This window comes from Mytilus galloprovincialis, chromosome 1 (genome assembly GCF_965363235.1).
Source record: "Mytilus galloprovincialis chromosome 1, xbMytGall1.hap1.1, whole genome shotgun sequence".
Lineage (NCBI taxonomy): Eukaryota > Metazoa > Mollusca > Bivalvia > Mytilida > Mytilidae > Mytilus > Mytilus galloprovincialis.
This window is the reverse complement of record NC_134838.1, coordinates 106,129,874-106,151,152: the sequence shown is the minus strand read 5'-3', so window position 1 is coordinate 106,151,152 and position 21,279 is coordinate 106,129,874. Positions and strand designations below refer to the sequence as shown.

General features: G+C 34.0%; 1 protein-coding gene across 5 annotated transcripts in view; it reads right to left on the bottom strand.

The window, feature by feature from the left end:
* The window catches only part of LOC143049053 (uncharacterized), a 124,805-nt gene that overhangs the window by 31,566 nt on the left and 71,960 nt on the right, over positions 1-21,279 (bottom strand). Inside the window, exon 1 of one of the 5 annotated variants that reach the window (XM_076222860.1) lies at positions 13,908-14,046. The exons of 2 other annotated variants lie outside the window; for them this stretch is intronic. Coding sequence is in view for 1 of the 3 variants with exons in the window: in XM_076222856.1 (XP_076078971.1) it covers positions 3,050-3,054 (5 nt within the window). In the remaining 2 variants the exon portion in view is untranslated. Of the gene's footprint in view, positions 1-3,049; positions 3,070-13,742; positions 13,826-13,907; positions 14,047-21,279 lie in introns of those variants that run through there. 2 more of the 5 variants (XM_076222865.1, XM_076222856.1) reach the window with 2 other exon arrangements.

The following is a 21,279-nucleotide window of genomic DNA, read 5'->3' as shown; positions in this document are numbered from 1 at the left end:
ATCGAGACAGAGGTTTTTTTTATAGCAGAATGCACTTGGGGCGAAACAATAGGATATCTATCCTTATCCTCGCTTAACAGAAGGAGAAAAATTATGATGACTATCCTAATCCACGCTTAACGGAAGGAGGGAAAATATGATGACCATCCTTATCCTCGCTTAATAGAAGGAGGGAAAATATGATGACTATCCTTATCCTCGCTTAACGGAAGGAGGAAAAAAGTGATGACTATCCTTATCCTCGCTTAACGGAAGGAGGGAATAAAATTAACGGTACCAATTTTCTTGCACCAGATGCGAATTTCGACAATACATGTCTCTTCAGGGAAAATATGATGTCTATTTTTATCCTCGCTTAATAGAAGAAGGGAAAATATGATGACTATCCTTATCCTCGCTTAACGGAAGGAAGGAAAATATGATGACTATCCTTATCCTCGCTTAACGGAAGGAGGGAAAATATGATGACTATCCTTATCCTCGCTTAGAGGAAAGAGGGAAAAAGTGATGACTATCCTTATCCTCGCTTAACGGAAGGAGGGAAAATATGATGTCTATTCTTATCCTCGCTTAATAGAAAGAGGGAAAATATGATGACTATCCTTATCCTCGCTTAACGGAAGGAGAAAAAATATGATGACTATCCTAATCCACGCTTAACGGAAGGAGGGAAAATATGATGACTATCCTTATCCTCGCTTAACAGAAGGAGGAAAAAAGTGATACTATCCTTATCCTCGCTTAACGGAAGGAGGGAAAATATGATGTCTATTCTTATCCTCGCTTAATAGAAGGAGGGAAAATATGATGACTATCCTTATCCTCGCTTAACGGAAGGAGAGAAAATATGATGACTATCCTTATCCTTGCTTAACGGAAGGAGGAAAAAAGTGATGACTATCCTAATCCTCGCTTAACGGAAGGAGGGAAAATATGATGTCTCTTCTTATCCTCGCTTAATAGAAGGAGAGAAAATATGATGACTATTCTTATCCTCGCTTAACGGAAGGAAGGAAAATATGATGACTATCCTTATCCCCGCTTAACGGAAGGAGGAAAAATATAATGACTATCCTTATCCTCGCTTAACGGAAGGAGGAAAAATATGATGACTATCCTTATCCTCGCTAAACGGAAGGAGGGAAAATATGATGACTATCCTTATTCTCGCTTAAAGGAAGGAGGAAAAAAGTGATGACTATCCTTATCCTCGCTTAACGGAAGGAGGGAAAATATGATGTCTCTTCTTATCCTCGCTTAATAGAAGGAGAGAAAATATGATGACTATACTTATCCTCGCTTAACAGAAGGAAGGAAAATATGATGACTATCCTTATCCCCGCTTAACAGAAGGAGGAAAAATACGATGACTACCCTTACCCTCGCTTAACGGAAGGAGGATGACTATCCTTATCCTTACTTAACAGAAGGAGGAAAAATACGATGACTACCCTTATCCTCGCTTAACGGAAGGAGGAAAAATATAATGACTATCCTTATCCTCGCTTAACGGAAGGAGGAAAAATATGATGACTATCCTTATCCTCGCTAAACGGAAGGAGGGAAAATATGATGACTATCCTTATTCTCGCTTAAAGGAAGGAGCAAAAATATAACGAATATCATTATCCTCCCTTAACGGAAGGAGGGAAATATTATGACTATCCTTATCCTCGCTTAACGGAAGGAGGGAAAATATGATGACTATCTTTATCCTCGCTTAACGGAAGGATGAAAAATACGATGACTATCCTTATCCTCGCTTAACGGAAGGAGGAAAAATACGATGACTATCCTTATCCTCGCTTAACAGAAGGAGGGAAAATTTGATGACTATCCTTATCCTCGCTTAACGAAAGGAGGAAAAATATGAAGACTATCTTTATCCTCGCTTAACGGAAGGAGGAAAAACACGATAACTATCCTTATCCTCGCTTAACGGAAGGAGGAAAAACACGATGACTATCCTTATCCTCGCTTAACGGAAGGAGGAAAAACACGATGACTATCCTTATCCTCGCTTAACGGAAAGAGGAAATATTAATAACTATCCTTATCCTCGCTTAACGGAAGGAGTAAAAATTTGATGACTATTCATTGTCACAGAATATAAGCTTCCCATAATATTTGTTCCAAAGAACTTTTGGCATATGACAAAGGATAAAATATTACAATAGGAAAGTTCCCAATGACACTTTTGTTATATGCTAAAAGTTCTTTGGAATAAATATTATTGACAATGTTTTATATAATAAAATTTCCGTGAATACTTGTTATATTATAAAAAGTTCCAGGAATATTTCTTATATTATAAAAGTTCTAGGAATATTTGTTATATTATAAAAGTTCTAGGAATAGTTATCATGGTTATTACATAATTAAAGTTCAAAAATGGTTCACAAATTGTTTCTTTTTTACAAAATTAACCTGTGCAATATATTACTAGTTACATAGTGTGCCAGTGACCTAATACGATATTATACAAATATAGCCTTTGTATGACGTCGATACAAGGATATATTGACCTGAAAGAAGTATATTGACTGAGGACGAAGTCCGAGGTCGATATACTTCTTTGGGTCGATATATCCTGTATTGACCTCACACAAAGGCTATATTTGATATATTATTAATTTCCGACCATATTTGTATCAAAATCGTCATTTAGGTTTGTTGGAACTTTATAGATATTACATTGTCTCCTTGACAATAACATTACATATTAGTTGTTATTTCATTTACTTTTTTTTTTGGACATCTTATGTATTTGAAGATTTTTTTTTCGTCAAATAATCGATCACAGATCATTTGTTTCAAAACGTTAAACAATATCCTGAAATTCATTACATGACGTCACAAAGTATATCGGTTTTTAGATATTCTAAAAATAACCGTGCAATATGCTTTTTGCCGGTCAATATGCTTTTTGCTATCCGCCGTTTTCTCTCTACCTTCGAAAATATAGTTTAACATGTGACTATCCCTAAACGAATCAAATTTGTTAAAATATACGAATTAATAATATTATATATATATAGAATTTACTGACCCCATATATATCGTTTTAGGTCACTAGCAGCTCTCACCAATAATTTTTTTTTTCAATAAATGGTACACTTTTTGTTTCTCCGGTATATGGTTACTCTAAAAAAAACTTTCGATCAGTTTAATTATTTAATTACAGATAGTATCTTCCCGTTTTGCAATTGCTGTATCGCCCCTTGCATCTATTACACTAGCTGCGTCTTATCATGTGTGTTGGTAAAGTTTTGTGATATTATATTAATAAGGCTGTTTGGTGGTATTTTTTTGTTTGTTTGTGAGATTAACATTCACCATTTGCTTAACCCAATTCTTAACGTGTTTCTTTAACAAACTGTCCGGGGTTGTCGTTAGTAGCGAACAAAACGCAAAATTTGCAATAAATTTCGTCCTGTGAAGTTGAATAGACAATGCATGGAAAATAGTGCAGCCACGCATCTTTTTAACCCGTACATTTCACGTTTATGAAAAGTAAAAGAACTAGATGGATTCCAGTTTTCATTAGAATGCTATACATTTGAGCACTAGGAGAGATGTGGAAATAAAGTTTGCAATATCGTTAGATTCAGCAAATGTCGTTTTCTAAAAAAAAATATCTTATATATGATAGAGTCAAAAAGTATTTTTCTTCAAATCAAGCTAACAAAAAACGTCGGTTTAATAATCAGTCTATGGAAGAAGCGTATCGATAAAAAAAAATTCTTATATCACATAGCGATATTGTCTAATATCAATTGTAAATATGCAGACATTTCATGTGGAAAATGTTGTTTTCGGCATTGAAAAATTAAGAAAATACTAACTTTAAAACTTATTATTCAAATATAAACAACAATTGAGTCTAAATATACATTCAGAAGTGAGTTAGAAGCAAACGTTTATGTCCGTGTAAAATCTGAAGTGCGGTGTTTTTCTTATATACATAAATAAACAAATGCTATTATTTCTAATATCAATCGGTGTTTTTGTTATATCAATATTAGTACTTATTAGTATTAACATTTGACTGTTGTACCCATATTTTGACAATTTGTTCTATTATGTCTGTTTTGTTCAGGCATCGTTGTAAATATGACAGAATTTGATGAGACTGTCATACACGTGAGAGGTTTAGCGCTATAAAACCAGGTTCAACCCACCATTTTCAAAATTTGAAAATGACAGTACTGATGGGGTTTAATAAACAGTGTCGTAATCAAATAGCTAAGTTTCAAAATTATTGTTCACATATATAACATTTTATAGCAAATTTTTACAATGAACGCCCTGAAATAATATATATCTGATATGATCGCAACGCACGCATGGAAGATTTTCTTTATTGATAACAATGCAACTAACTAGTGCCAAAGATGAATCATACTGTCCTCGTTCAGATTAATTCGACAAAATCTGACCTGTACTTTTGAATCTCCTTTTTTATACAAATTAGACCATTGGTTTTCCTGTTTGAATGGTTTAACACTAGTCTTCTAGTAATTTGTTGGTTCCTATATAGCGTGGTGTTCGCTGTGAGCTAAGGCTCCGTGTTTAAGGCCCTACTTTGATCTATAATGGTTTACTTGAAACAAATCATTACTTTGGTGGAAAGTTGTCTCATTCGAACTCATGCACCATCTTCTTATATCTATAAATCTTTAAAATTTCACCTTATAAATAACTGCTTTCCAGTCCTCCAAAAACGTCATTTGGGTGCTGAATCTTTTGTAAAGTGCAATATGAACTAGCACACTTCTAAAGCTTTAACGGTAACGACAGTGGTACAAGAACGATTACGTCAATAAAAATACCAAATAAACAGCACTGAACGATCTAAATTTATAAATATAGAAAAAATATATACACATTTCTAACGTCAACAGACATTTACATCTTATTTATTTGTTTTCTAAACATTTTTTTAGTATTCATTGAAGAAATGAATTTATAACAAGCGATACGGATTGTTATTTTGTACTAAGAAATGTTCCCGTATAAATACGATCGGTTACTAGCCAAAAACGAAAGTCAAATCTCTGTGGCAACAATTCATCGAAATGCCCTCATGGTCATCGGGATGTAAAAGAGAGTCCACGCGGCGAGCTGATTATGTTCATAGAGATATCGATTTACCAACGGGAAAAGTCTTTGATATCCAAAAAGAACTGTTTTCCTTTATAAATAAATTTTCTGTTGGACAAGATTTTTGATTTTCGTTGTATCTGAAGTTGTTCAATTTATAGTCTGAGGCCACTCAGTTGGTATCTTCAATGTTCGGGACATCAACATTTGTACATTTTAATTTGTTTGGAATATGTATTTTACCATTTGAATATTCATTGTTATTTGGAGCTGTTTTGGATTGGATTGTATGAATGAATGTTTTTTTTTCTTTTAAAAAATGATAATTTTTCTATTTCGATACATTGTATTACCCATGTGGATAGGCCATAGCAGTGTGACCTCAAGGGCGGATCCAGCCGTTTTGAAAAAGGAGGTTCCATACCCAGGATAAAGGGGGGTCCAACCATATGTCCCCATTCAAATGCATTGATCGGCCAAAAAAGAAGAGGTTTCCAACCCCCGACCCCCTCCCCCTGTATCCGCCACTGGAGCTATATAAGAATCTAATAGGTCGGTAGACTATTTACAACCGCATTTAAATTCCCCGCCATTGCATCATCACTTCAAATAGAATTAATCGGTTAAACCATGTGATTGAAAACAATAGACTGAACAGGTTGTTAACACTATCTACTATCAAAAGGGTCAAGCAACATTTTCGAAATGATAAGTTCATGTAAGCACTAATTTTGTTACAGATACGAAATTTTAGTGATATTGATCCTCAAACATTCAAGCCGGTCATGAACTAAGTTTGTGAATTATGTTTGCGGTTTCTTGACATGCATTGTGACGTGTCATCGTATTCATTTTATATTAGAAAACTATAGCAGTTATATTAGAAAAGTATCGCATTCATAAATTTTTGATATTTAAAAAATATCGCTATGATATTTTACAAACATTGCATTGATATAATAAAATATAGCAGCATCTTTGACTTATAGGTGATTTTGGCTTAGCAAACAATTGAATTCATCTCAATTGCATTCCACTGAAATCGCTACATGATATTTATTGAATGTGTACATCTACAAATGTAAAAAGCCACCTTTTTCCAAGCCTCTGTTGATCAAGGCACATTACCATCTGACTGGAAAAATGCAAACGTTGTCCCAATATTCAAGAAAGGGGGTCGTAGCCAAGCATCAAACTACCGACCTGTCTCATTAACTGCAATTCTATGCAAATTATTGGAGCATATCATCTGTACCAATATCATCAAACACTTTGAATGTCACTCCATCTTGAACGATGCTCAACACGGCTTTAGAAAAGAACGGTCCTGTGAATCCCAACTGATTCTCACAATTCAAGACCTAGCAAAGAACATCGACAATAAAGAGCAAATAGATCTCATCCTCTTAGACTTTTCAAAGGCCTTTGACAAAGTCCTACATGAGCGACTACTGTACAAGATCGACCACTATGGCATAAGAGGGACAACAATAAACTGGCTGAGAAATTTTCTGGATGACAGACAGCAATGTGTACTCCTGGAAGGAGAATCTTCAGAAACCTCGCCAGTGCAGTCTGGAGTTCCACAAGGTAGCGTGCTTGGCCCGCTGATGTTTCTCATTTTCATAAATGACCTCCCAGAGTATGTGTCAGCATCAAACGTTAGACTTTTCGCAGACGACTGTGTCCTCTACCGCCAAATAAGAAACCAAGAAGATGCGAACACCCTTCAGAACGACCTAAATGGAGTACAACAATGGGAGGCAGACTGGCAGATGGAATTCCACCCCCAAAAATGCCAACTCCTAAGAGTAACAACAAAGCGGAACACGATTAAGGCGAACTACAACATACATGGCCATATCCTAGAAGAGGTTGACTCGGTGAAATATCTCGGCCTCTCTATACACAAAACATTGAGTTGGAACAAACATATAGACAACATCGCAAAGAAAGCCAACTCGACCCGAGCTTTTCTTCAAAGAAACATAAAAAATTGTCCTAGTGAAACAAAAGCCTTATGCTTTCAAACGCTTGTAAGACCACTCATGGAATACTCGAGCACTATCTGGGATCCAGCTACTAAGGACAATATAAACAAAGGCACTGGCTACGGTTACATGGAAATGTAACAATAATAAAAATATTATTGTTACATTGGAGACTAATTGCCGGAATGCAAAGTTGGGTAAGGAACCAATTAATTACGAATGTAACAATAATTATTGAGGCTACGGTTACATTGCGTCATTGTTACATGAAAAACAGCAATGTACGCTAGATTTATTAAACTTAAATCTTCTATATAGTTTTGTTGCTTAATTCATTCATGTCTACTAAATAATACTTGTTATAATACTGAATAAATAATAAATATTATTATTCAACAAATGGTGTTTAAATAGTTTTAGGTACTAATGGATTTGATGTTCTTAAAGATACTACTTCAAATTAGTAGTGCCAAAGGCGAAAAATATAGTTCAATGGTTTGTTGTTGAAAACTCGGGCTGAGAAAACTGTTCACTTTTAAGTATTTGACTGCACACCTACTCGTATTACTGTCATTATACTTTGAACAAAAGATGAAGAGATTCCTATTACCATTTTTTTTTGGGGTGAAAAATTTAAAACTTGCATTGGATGCGTTTGAAACGAAACTGAAACAATAGCAAGACACAAATTTCATACGGCTATACAAACGCATTTACCAAAAATTGATACATCAAAAGCAAAGTTTGCTAACTGTGAACTAACACTGTGAACTTCTGTATATTTGTACATGTATAAAATTGAGAATAAAAATGGGGAATGTGTCAAAGCGACAACAACCCGAACATAGAGCAGACAACAGCCGAAGGTCACCAATGGGTCTTCAATGTAGCGAGAAACTCCCGCACCCGCCGGAGGCGTCCTTCAGCTGACCCCTAAACAAATATGTATACTAGTTCAGTGATAATGGACGTCATGTACTAAACTCCGAATTATACACAAGAAACTAACATTAAAAAATCATACAAGACTAACAAAGGCCATGCAAAGGCTCCTGACTTGAGAAAGGCGCAAAATTGCGGCGGGGTTAAACATGTTTTATTATGAGATCTCAACCCTCCCCTATACCTCTAGCCAATGTAGAAAAAACAAACGCACAACACTACGCAAAGTAAAACTCAGTTTAAGAGATGTCAGAGTCCGATTTCAGAATCCATGGAGGACGTACTATAAAAAACTCAAAAAATTGTATGTTATACTTGTATGTATTGTAAATATAAGATAATGTCTTCAACTTTTATTATTTAGTACATATTACTAGTCCCATCGAACATTGCTGTTTTTCATGTAACAATAACGCAATGTAACCGTAGCCTCAACAATTATTGTTACATTCGTAATTAATCGGTTCCTTATCCAACCATGCATTCCGGTATTTAGTCCCCAATGTAACAATAATATTTTTATTATTGTTACATTTCCATGTAACCGTAGCCAGTGCCATAAACAAATTAGAAGCCATACAACGACGATGCGCAAGATTTGTACTTAATGATTATAGAAGAACAAGCAGCGTAACATCAATGCTACAAACTTTAAATTGGGATACATTACAGGAAAGAAGAGTTAAATGTAAAGCCATCATGTTTTATAGAGTAGTGCACGAACTCATTGCTATACCATCTATAAACTTACAGCCAGTAACAACAGTACGAGGGCACAAAGAACGATTCCTTGTTCCTTTTGCCAGGACTCAAGTATATCGATACTCGTTTTTCCCAGACACCATCAGAATCTGGAACGGACTGCCACAACAACTAGTAAGCTGCACAACCCTTGATTCATTCAAAAGGGGTGTGCAAGTGGTCCAGCTTAGATAGATGTCCAACCTTGTTTTTAACCTTATTTTAAAGAATCACCGCTTCACTGTAGATATTTCGCACCTACCCGCACATTTGTTGTTCTCACATCGAACATGTACATAAAACAGTACGATAATACTCCCATGGGAGGCCTGTACTATAAAGGAAGAAGAAGAAGAAGAAATGATAAATCGTGCATTTATGTTTCATTTATTCAACAATTCAATTTTCTCGTTTAAATACATCTTGCTTGTTATTACATAAAATAATTCATGGAAATTATACAGCAGATGTATTTCGTGTTAAATGTCACCCTGTTTTAAGAAAAGAGTCATTATTTTATACCGAGAAATCTGCCTTTATTCGTACAAATGCTAACATTCGTCTGAAATTTCCCACAATGCAACTCGTTGATATAAGACAATATCGCTCGTTGATATAAGAAAAGTTTTTATCGCATCGCTTCTTCCATAGACTGATAATAAAACCAACAAAGTAATAAAATATAAGGATACCTGCCTTTGATTGTATTAATTAGGTCTTTCCACCTTTCCATGGAAAGACCTATTGATTTTGTTTTGATTATTAGGTCTTTCCACCTTTCCGTGGATAGACCTTTAGATTTTGTTCGGATTATTAGGTCTTTCCACCTCTCCGTGGAAAGACCTATTGATTTTGTTCTGATTATTATTTTTCTTTCGCCTAAATTTTTTTCTTGCGTAGTTTTGTTGTTTCAAAGATGTCGCTTAGATGTTTGGAATATGATATCGTATAGTTTATACGCTTTAAAAATTGACAAAGGCGTAACCGAATACTTTACGTTGTAAGAGTTATCTCCCCAAACACAGTTTTTCTTGTGGCCACTACTCCCTCCCAACCATAAAAGATTACGACAAATTTATTTCATCAAATTGCTCATTACATCTTCAGGATTAGGATTTTAATTTTAACCGAAGCTTTCGGGAGACTTCATATGAGAGTTATTCCCCCATATGTATTTGATTTAAGTGAAATGCGTTTTTAACTGGTAAACCATAAGTGATAGAGACCTAAGGTCTTTTGATTTGAAATCCTTGGTCTCAAAAAATGAAAATTGGGTCAAGGTCAAACGTCAAGGTCATATTTTAGATTTTTATTTGTCTTTGATTTCCCTATAACTTTGGAATTGTTATAGATACAGAAAATTTACATAGTGAAAAATGTTTGGTACTTTAAGGGGCAACTTTCTTACATTATGACTGTATTAGTTTTACCCTTGTGTAAGGGACATAAACCCCATGTATGGTTTATATAAAGCCATTATTAGGAAAAACTCTTAAACAAAAGGTCCTTGACCCATAGGGTCTTTTGCAATGACGTTGTAGAGCAATGGCCTTAACATTATTCAAACCGGAATTTTACTACTTTCATATCAAAATACATGGTATTTGGTGGAAAGACCTTCAATTGTTCTCTGAACAATTAGTTTTTATTATTAGGCTTTTCCACCTTTCCGTGGAAAGACCTATTGATTTTGTTCTCATTATTATTTTTTTGTTTCCTCCGTCAAATTTTTTTCTTGCGTACTATGATTGTTTCAAAAGTTGTCGCTTAGATTTTTGAAAGATGATATCGTATAGTTTATACGCTTTAAAAACTGACATCCGCTTAACCAAATACTTTACATTGTAAGAGTTATCTTCCCAAACACTGTTTTTCTAGTGGCCACTACTCCTTTTGCAACTGTAAAAGATTACGACAAATTTATTTTACCAAATTGCTCGTTACATCTTCAGGCTTAGGTTGGCTATTTGGACCGAAGCTATACGGAGACTCCATATGAGAGTTATTCCCCTTTTTCATTAAATTCCAGATATGCACTTCTTACTGTTAAACAAAGAGATATTGGCCTTGGGTCTTTGGATTCGAGGTCCTTGGTCCAAAAAAAATTAAATTAGGTCAAGGTCAAAGGTCAAGGTCAAATTCAAATTTTGATTTTGACCTATTTTTACTTATTTTCAAAAACCGTATATGATATTGACAAATTATTTTTACTTAATTGTTAGTTGCGACATGCCCTTACTTACATATTTTGGTTGAAGGGGTACGTAGACAATTAATGGGAATTTTCACCCATTCTTTATTTAAATTTCTGTGTATAGTGATATAACTCATTAACCATACATATTAAAGACCTAGGGTCTTTAGATTTAAGGTCCTTTGTTAGTGACTTTGAAATTTAGGTCAAGGTCATAGGCAAATTGGACGTTTTAGATTTTAACCTTTGCTTCAAATTCCCATTAATACATCTTAAAGCCATAGAAACTAACGTTTCAAACTGATTTTTCATATTTCAATATCAAAATAGATCTTCACTAGTGGAAAGACCTTCAATTGTTTCTGAACAATTGGTTTTTAATTATTAGGTCTTTCCACCTTTCCCTGGAAAGACCTATTGATTTTGTTCTGATTATTATTTTTTTTCTTCCGCCTAAATTTTTTTCTTGCGTAGTTTTGTTGTTTCGTAAGATGTCGCTTAGATATTTAGAATATGATATTGTATAGTTTAAACGCTTTTAAAACTGACAACTGCGTAACCAAAAAATTAACGTTGTAAGAGTTATCTCACAAACACTGTTTTTCTTGTGGCCACTACTCCTTCGGAACCGTTTAAGTTTACTACAAATTTCTTTTACCAAATTGCTCGTTACATCTTCAGGATTAGGATTTTTATTTTGACTGAAGCTATCCGGAGACTCTATATGAGAGTAATTTCCCCTTCTGCATTTCATATAAGTAATATGCATTTCTAACTGGTAAACCATAAGTGAAAGAGACATAAGGTCTTTTTGTTTAAGGTCCTTGGTCCAAAAAAATGAAAATTAGGTCAAGGTCAAAGGTCAAGGTCATATTCTAAATTTTAGATTTTGGCGTATTTTCCCTTGTTTTCAAAAACTTTAAAAGACATCATCAACAAATCATTTTTACTAAATTGTTAGTTGGGACATGTCGTAAAACTTAAGTTTAGATTGCAAGGGTATGTTGACCACAAATTAGAGTTTTCTCCCCTTTTATATTTAAAATAATGCCTAAAGTGATATAACTCATTATCCTTACATATTATGGACCTAGGGTCTTTTGATTTGAGGTCCTTGGTTGATGACCTTGAAATTGAGGTCAAGGTCATAGGCAACTTGGACTTTCTAGATTTGACCTTTGCTTTCAATTCATATTTATGCATCATAAAGCCATAGGAATTAACATTCAAACTGAATTTCAAAGTTTTCATATCAAAATATATTGTTATTTGTGGAAAGACCTTGAATTGTTCTCTGAACAATTGGTTTTTAATTTTTTTAATTTTTTTAAAATTTTATTTCTTCATCCTAATTTTTTTCTTGCGTAGTACTGATGTTTCCAAGGATGTTGCTTAGATATTTGGAATATGATATCGTATAGTTTATACACTTTAAAAATTTACAACTGTGTAACAAAATACTTTACTTTGTAAGAGTTATCTCCCCAAACACTGTTTATCTTGTGGCCACTACTCCTTCGCAACCGTTATTTAACGATTAAAACAAATTTATTTTACCAAATTGCTTGTTACATATTCAGGATTAGGATAGTCATTTGGACCGAAGCTTTACAGAGACTCCATATGAGAGTTATTCCCCCTTTTCAATTGAATTAAGTGATATGCATTTCTAAATGGTAAACCATAAGTGATAGAGACCTAGGGTCTTTAGATTTGAGGTCCTTGATCCAAAAAAATAAAAAGTAGGTCAAGGTCATATTCTTAATTTTGATTTTGGCTTATTTTCATTTATTTTTAAAAAATGTATATCGACAAATTATTTTTACTAAATTGTTAGTTGCGACATGTCTTAACACTTAAATTTTGATTGCGAGGATACCTTGGCAGTAAATGATATTGTTTTCCCCCCTTTTATATTTAGAATAATGAGTAAAGTGATATAACTCATTATCCATACATATTACAGACCTAGGGTCTTTTGATTTGAGGTCCTTGGTATATGACCTTGAATTTGAGGTCAAGGTCAAAAGCAAATACGACGTTCTAGATTTTGACCTTTGCTCTAAATTCATATTTATACATCATAAAGCCATAGGAATTGACATTTAAACTGAATTTTAATGTTTTCATATCAAAATATATTGCTAGTGGTGGAAAGACCTTCAATTGTTCGCTGAACAATTGGTTTTTAATTAAATCCTTTGATCCTCTAATTATTAAGTCACCCTCAGGCCAATATAATTATGACATGTGTATATTTAAAGGTGTGTAGCGACAACGTGTCACCCTATTCAGTGCTAGATATTCAATTTATAGTAAAGATAACATTAAAATTTAATACAAAAATTATTTTAAGATTTTCAAGCGCGCAACCCCCCGTCTTACCGACTATCTTAACATGTAGTATTTAGACTAGTGGCCTATAAAAGTGATTAACTCTTCAATACCGTTAGTATTAAGAACATACTTACATTTGTCTACTCTATACAAAGACAAATGCCAACAATAACAACTTGTTAGCTTTATATGTGTTTTATTATTTTTTTTCAATCGTTCATCATCACGATGGCATTGTTTGTTGAAACCTTTAAAGGTTTTCCTTCAACGTCGTGTTGTTTTTATAAAGGGAAGTAACACCAGTGAAAATAAAATTGATGTGGAGACGTTGAATGTATTATGCCATGCAGTTTATCTATAATTTTATTATGCCAAGTTCGGCACAAAACAGTAATATAAGACCTATAAAATAACAGATTCAAAGCGGTGCTTACTAAACGTTTGATCTTCTCCATAATAGTTGTTATTGATCCAATAGTACCATGGCAGCCACCACAACAGTGTACTCTGTCTGAGAGACATCAAAGTATTATAAAATGTGCAATGCCGAGTGTAAAAATTGTTTCACAATAATTTTGTTTAAAATGTGTATTACTCACTTTTAGTTTTTTTTAGGAAAATCCACGTTGTTCATGTTTCAATAAACAAATAAAATGTCTCAGTATTTGTTGGAAAATCAATCACCCGTAACATGTATTATATACCGTGAACTTTAATTCAGGTACAATCAATAAGTACTGTCGGCAAAGGAATTATAGTTTGATTTCGAACTGAAAATTGAAAATGAAGTTTCTTATGGAGGGATTATTAATAGATTAGGCTAGCCTATAAAGTATGCACAAAAAATAACTGTTTTAAAAGTTTAGAAGTTAATATAGAAGAATTAAAGTATGCATATAAAATCTCTAAAATATAATATTGACGTACTTATTACTTAATTATGCCTTTATGTTTAATCAACATACATCAATAGTTTAAAGTTGAAGTATTTGCTGAACGTGGAGATTAATAATTCAGACGACGAACAAAATTTAACAAGATCCGAATTAGACTGTCTTTTCACGGGTCCAATCCTAGAAAACTCCGTATAAAGATCTTCTAAGTTGAAATAGAATGACATGATCAATGTAAATGAATAGTTAATTGTTTTTTTTACTGACCACTAGATCTATTTATAGGTTAGACAATACTTGGTCATGTTTTATGAAGATTTAAGCCCAAGGCAAAGCCGAGGGCTTAAATCTTCATAAAACATGACCAAGTATTGTCTGACCAATTTAGAACATATTCACACTTTCGAGTGACCTTACAAAATTAGCCTTTCTCATTGTAATATTCAAACCTTAATAAGAGTTCACTTTTTATAATGAACCAAATGTAAAACATAGGTAATCATCATTTCCATGGATGGAATGAAATTGCACTGACATAGTTTGTGAGGACTGAATGGAAAAATTGTTTTCCTTCTGTTTCAGGTAAAAATTTAATACTTATACATGTATATATCTTGAGATTTTTTTTTTATTTTAAAAAGCAACACAATGTTATAAAAATCCCCCTTTTTGATTTTTTTTTTTATAAATATAAAACTCTCTGTACGTGTAAGCATTTAAATTCAGCCCATTCAACATAAATGCTTACTTTTTATTGATAATTTTATATGTATTGTGTTTCTCCGAAAAAATCCTTTGTTTTATATATCAGCAGTCTGGCATTGTTTTCTTGAAAGAAATGCCAGATATAAATAAATAAATATTATTTTACCTACATCCTTACCCCCATTGCTTTTGAAAATAAATAACTCAGCCTTGATTATCACGAAAATAAATGGTTTGTTCTGTGGTAGTTAGAAAATAAATTACCTGACTTGCAATGCATTGAAAATAAATAACTCAGCAGATCTTAAATTTAATAATTAGAATTATTGTTAAATTTATAAGCGACATGTACATTTCTAGAAATGCTTTATTAAGTACTAAATAACTTTGTGGTACCAAATTCTTATATAAATATACAATGTTTATGAATTTGATATGATATATATGTTTGTATTTTTTGTATTGTGTTGGTATCAATCCTGTAATTTTGGATTTCAAACCAATAAAAATTACTTACTTACATATCGAAAGTGTGAGATGGCACCTGATTCTTCATAAATTCATCTTTTTACAAAAAATGCCAGGAAACACTTCCCAAATCTTTTAATGATAAAAGTATAAATATTATTTAAATATACTTGAAATGTTTGAAAATTAGTTTCACTTAACTTGAGGTATATTTCCTCAGGAACACTTTAATACCTCACTTTTATTACAGGGCCGTAACTACATTGAGGGAAATTTCAAAACCAAACGCTTGTCTCCATATTAAATTGTGTGCAGGGCAAATGCCTTGCAAGAATTAAGCAAGTTCTGTTCTCCCTCAGACGTAGCCCCTGATTTTTTTGGATCAATGTTTCTTATTTATTTGTCTTTTGTTCATTGGTTACCCATATGTATTCTGTTAGTGTTGCATTCCTTTTGTAATTTAGTCATTTTGTTATTAACAGAAGTAATTGGAAGATTAATTTGCACAGTCATGGTCAGGAAACGTAATATCGCAGTCCCACTATATACGGGGCGCCGAATGGGACTTGAACTTTTTGTCATCAAAATCAATTTTGTGTACACATTATTCAATTCTGTCATGACAAAATCATTTTTGTCTTACAAAACTATGTGATACAGACTTGTTTTAAATATTAAGAACTTCAATTTTGTAATGTCAACATTCATTTTTGTAGACAAAATTCAATTCATTTTTGTTACCTGATATGAATATTAAAACACAAAAGTCAATTTTGTGAGACAAAATTAAATTTGCACGCAATTAACATGTCGATTGAATTAGCATCCTGTGATTTTAATCAAAACTAGTTATTGTGTAGACAAAATTGAGTTTCGTTAAACAGAAGTGAAAATTTAACACAAAATTAACTTTTGTGACAGAAGTCAATTTTGTGTCACAAAAGTCAATTTTGTCTACACGAAAATAAACACAAAATTCAATTTTGTTAATTTTGTCTACACAAAAATGAAAACAAAATTAAATTTTGTGTTTTTATCGTCTCCTAGGAGACGATATTAAGAATTGAACGATGGACAGTCAGTGCGTGAATGCTTCTTACTACCTGATTGGAAGATATTACGAGACGTGAATAATCAAAGTTTATTGATTGGTAAGGACAATCCAAACCTAGTAAATGTCTTTCAATCCCGTAGAGTATCGGATTTTTCCTCTCTATTTTAGCAATTAGATTTTCCCTAATCATTAACCATTCATGATACTGGTACACAGGTAACTTTTATCTTAAATAGCCGAATCTTCTGGAGTTTCGTAAACAACAACGTTAAACGATATACTACTTCATAACGTGTGACCTCGTGTGTGGTAAAATTTGTTGATTGATGCACGTGGCTATTCTAGCAAATGAATTAATCTACAAAGCGAGAGCACTTTCCATTGTCATCAGCTAAGAGACGACTAGCCTTTTGAAAGGCTAATACTTGTTGTTTTTTTTTTTTGTATAGTCAAAATTGACTTTTGTGACAAAAATGACTTTAGTGACACAAAATTGACTTTTGTGTTAAATTTTCACTTCTGTTTAACAAAACTCAATTTTGTCTACACAAAAATACACACAAAATTGAATATTGTGACAAAATCTCAGTTTTGTATGCAAATTAGTTCACAGAATCCAAACTAAACTAATTTGCATACAAAATTGACTTTTGTCGCCCAATTTTGAAATTAGATAACAAAAGCAAAGTCTGTGTTACAAAGATAAATTTTGTCATGACAAAAGTTACTTTTGTCCACTGAAAGATAATTTTGTATGACAAAATTTAAATTTGTAGTATGCTACAAATTTTGTTAAACTGAAGTCATTTTTGTCCGTACAAAAATTGATTTTCTATTACAAAACCATACGAGTCCCATTCGGCGCCCCGTACTATATAGGCCACGATCGCACTACGATTTGCTAAAAAAAATGAAAATTTTGACGATCGTAGCGAAAGCGCGATTCTAATCGGGGGACTGCGCTACGATCTGACAGCGACTTTACTACGACCTCACTACAACTACCATGTTCTTACTGTGACCCAAACAAGCTTCCACTTCGACTATACCACGTTTATACCACGCTTATACCACGCTGTTCAAGACCATAGGACGATTTTAGCACGCCCATGCCGTCCTCATCACGCTGTTCTTACGACCTGAAAGCCCCAGTCCCACTAGACCACGATCGCACCACGCTCACCGCGATCTAAAATAAATTCAGATCATAGTGAGGTCGCGGTATGAGCGGCATGAAAATGTAGATTTTTGTTGCTTTCACGATGCCACTACGTCCGCATTACGCTTCTACAACGATCCCGCTACGATTATACCACGTTCTCACCGCGCTTATTCTGCGACCTCTCTATCACGATCTTTCTACTATCATCACGTTCTCACTACGACCATACCACGAGGTATCCGATTGCAACACGATCTTACCACGCTTCTACTGCAATTATAGTACGTTCTTACCAGGGGCGGATGCAGGAATTTTCGAAAGGGGGGGTGCTAACCCAGGTAACCCAGGGCAAAGGGGGGGTGCAAAACATATGTCCCGATACAAATGCATTGATCGGCAAAAATAAAGGGGGGTTGCGCACCCCCGGAACCCCCCCCCCCCCCCTGGATCCGCCACTGCTTACCACGATAATACTACGTTCATATCTTACTATCTTACTACGTTTACAGTAATAACGTCAACATCGTGTTCCATATCAATACAATTCCCTTCCTTCTATTTCTGATTAATACATAGATTTTTCGGAAACAACACAGTCATACCACAAAAATCTTCTAGAACACGTGGGCGTGGTGGTATGGTTAATGTAGAGGCAGAGGGAGCTCTGATAATAACGAATCCTAATCAAGCAGATATTTCGGACCAACCAATCCAACCTTTACAACCTTTTGCTGGTCCATAAAGCTCAAATGACGATACTTTAGTGAACGATAGCAGAGATGACACAGATGTGTCAATAGATATAGAAAGATGTGGTATGAGTGCCAATGAGACAACTCTCCATCAAAGTAACAATTTATAAAAGTAAACCATTATAGGTCAAGGTACGGCCTTCTACACGGAGCCTTGGCTCACATCGAACAGCAAGCTATAAAGGGCCCCAAAAATTACAAGTGTAAAACTATTCAAACGTGAAAGTCAACGGTCTAATCTATATAAACGAGAAGCATGGTTAAGCCGTTAGAGAAAATGAACAAGAACTACATACAGACAAACAAAACCTGGAGATATATAATATATGTTATGTGAAAATGACAATGAGAATGATAGTCGTAGTTTGAACGTAGTCAGGTCGTAAGAAGAGTGTGATGAGGACGACAAGGGCGTGCTAAAATCGTACTATGGTCTTGAACAGCGTGGTGTAAACGTGGTATAGTCGTAGTGGAAGCGTAGTTGGGTCGTGATGATAACGTGATGGTCGTAGTGAGGTCGTAATAACGTCGCTGTGAATTCGTCGTGCAGTCTTTCCAAAAAAGAATCACGCTTTCGCTACGATGGTACAGCGACCTTTTCGATCTTACTACGACCTTAGGGCGCTCTCACTACGCTTCTACAACGACCTGATGGTGTGATTTAGGTTGGATTGGTCGATCCGAGAAACTCTACGTATCAATGAGAAATAGAAGGAATGGTACAGTATATGGCCACAATAGTGCTGAAAGTGATGTTAAAACTACCAAACAATCAATTAATGAATAGTTGATATAATCTCAAATACAAGGTTGCTGTATACACACATAATGACTACATTTTCGTTAATCTGTGAAATATATTTGTACATTTGATGATTAACCATCTTGGGCGATAGGTTTCAGACAATTGTGGCGAGGCGGCTGAAACAAAATCCATCAATTTGTACGTTTTTTTTATTATCATGTGGACATTTATTATCGGCTATTGGTACTTTACGGAACGGAACGGAACGGAACGGAACGGAACGGAATTTCATTTAAGGTATCCAAAGGGGGCATTTATCAAAATTTCGAAAAATCTTTAAAACAAAACAAACTTTAAAATTTCTGTGTTTTACGGTTTTCCATATTACAAATAACACAAATGTATACTTAATCTCATCTTCACAGGTGAAATGTGTAATAATGTATAACATCGGGAAATATTCTGTAGATGAATATGTCGGATTGTCCTGATAAATTATCATGAAATTAACGCATTTGCAAGTCATGCATTATGATATCTAGACTGACCTCACGTCGTCCTTGATTAGAGACAGTGATCCAGTTGAATCTGATTTAAACTTTTTAATTTATTTTTCCGTTCCGTTCCGTTCCGCAAAGTACCAATTGCTCTGAGGAATTGGTATTTAACGGAAAAAACGGAAACAGACATCTTAAATGTAATTAAAGCAGTATGATAAAAAAAAATTGTCTGACACCTCTTTTTGCATGAGTGGTATGTGATTTAGATAGCATTTTCGACTTGATCAATAATAAAAAATTTAACACAAAGGCAGGTTACACAAAAAGTCTTTCTCCTTCCATCGGTAATTATATTTTAAAAAAGGGGCCTTCAACAGCCCGTTCCGACGATGATGAGAGACAGTGATCCAGTTGAAAATGATTTATAATGAATTGTTATAGATACAGAAAATTTACATAGTGAAAAATGTTTGGTACTTTAAGGGGCAACTTTCTTACATTATGACTGTATTAGTTTTACCCTTGTGTAAGGGACATAAACCCCATGTATGGTTTATATAAAGCCATTATTAGGAAAAACTCTTAAACAAAAGGTCCTTGACCCATAGGGTCTTTTGCAATGACGTTGTAGAGCAATGGCCTTAACATTATTCAAACCGGAATTTTACTACTTTCATATCAAAATACATGGTATTTGGTGGAAAGACCTTCAATTGTTCTCTGAACAATTAGTTTTTATTATTAGGCTTTTCCACCTTTCCGTGGAAAGACCTATTGATTTTGTTCTCATTATTATTTTTTTGTTTCCTCCGTCAAATTTTTTTCTTGCGTACTATGATTGTTTCAAAAGTTGTCGCTTAGATTTTTGAAAGATGATATCGTATAGTTTATACGCTTTAAAAACTGACATCCGCTTAACCAAATACTTTACATTGTAAGAGTTATCTTCCCAAACACTGTTTTTCTAGTGGCCACTACTCCTTTTGCAACTGTAAAAGATTACGACAAATTTATTTTACCAAATTGCTCGTTACATCTTCAGGCTTAGGTTGGCTATTTGGACCGAAGCTATACGGAGACTCCATATGAGAGTTATTCCCCTTTTTCATTAAATTCCAGATATGCACTTCTTACTGTTAAACAAAGAGATATTGGCCTTGGGTCTTTGGATTCGAGGTCCTTGGTCCAAAAAAAATTAAATTAGGTCAAGGTCAAAGGTCAAGGTCAAATTCAAATTTTGATTTTGACCTATTTTTACTTATTTTCAAAAACCGTATATGATATTGACAAATTATTTTTACTTAATTGTTAGTTGCGACATGCCCTTACTTACATATTTTGGTTGAAGGGGTACGTAGACAATTAATGGGAATTTTCACCCATTCTTTATTTAAATTTCTGTGTATAGTGATATAACTCATTAACCATACATATTAAAGACCTAGGGTCTTTAGATTTAAGGTCCTTTGTTAGTGACTTTGAAATTTAGGTCAAGGTCATAGGCAAATTGGACGTTTTAGATTTTAACCTTTGCTTCAAATTCCCATTAATACATCTTAAAGCCATAGAAACTAACGTTTCAAACTGATTTTTCATATTTCAATATCAAAATAGATCTTCACTAGTGGAAAGACCTTCAATTGTTTCTGAACAATTGGTTTTTAATTATTAGGTCTTTCCACCTTTCCCTGG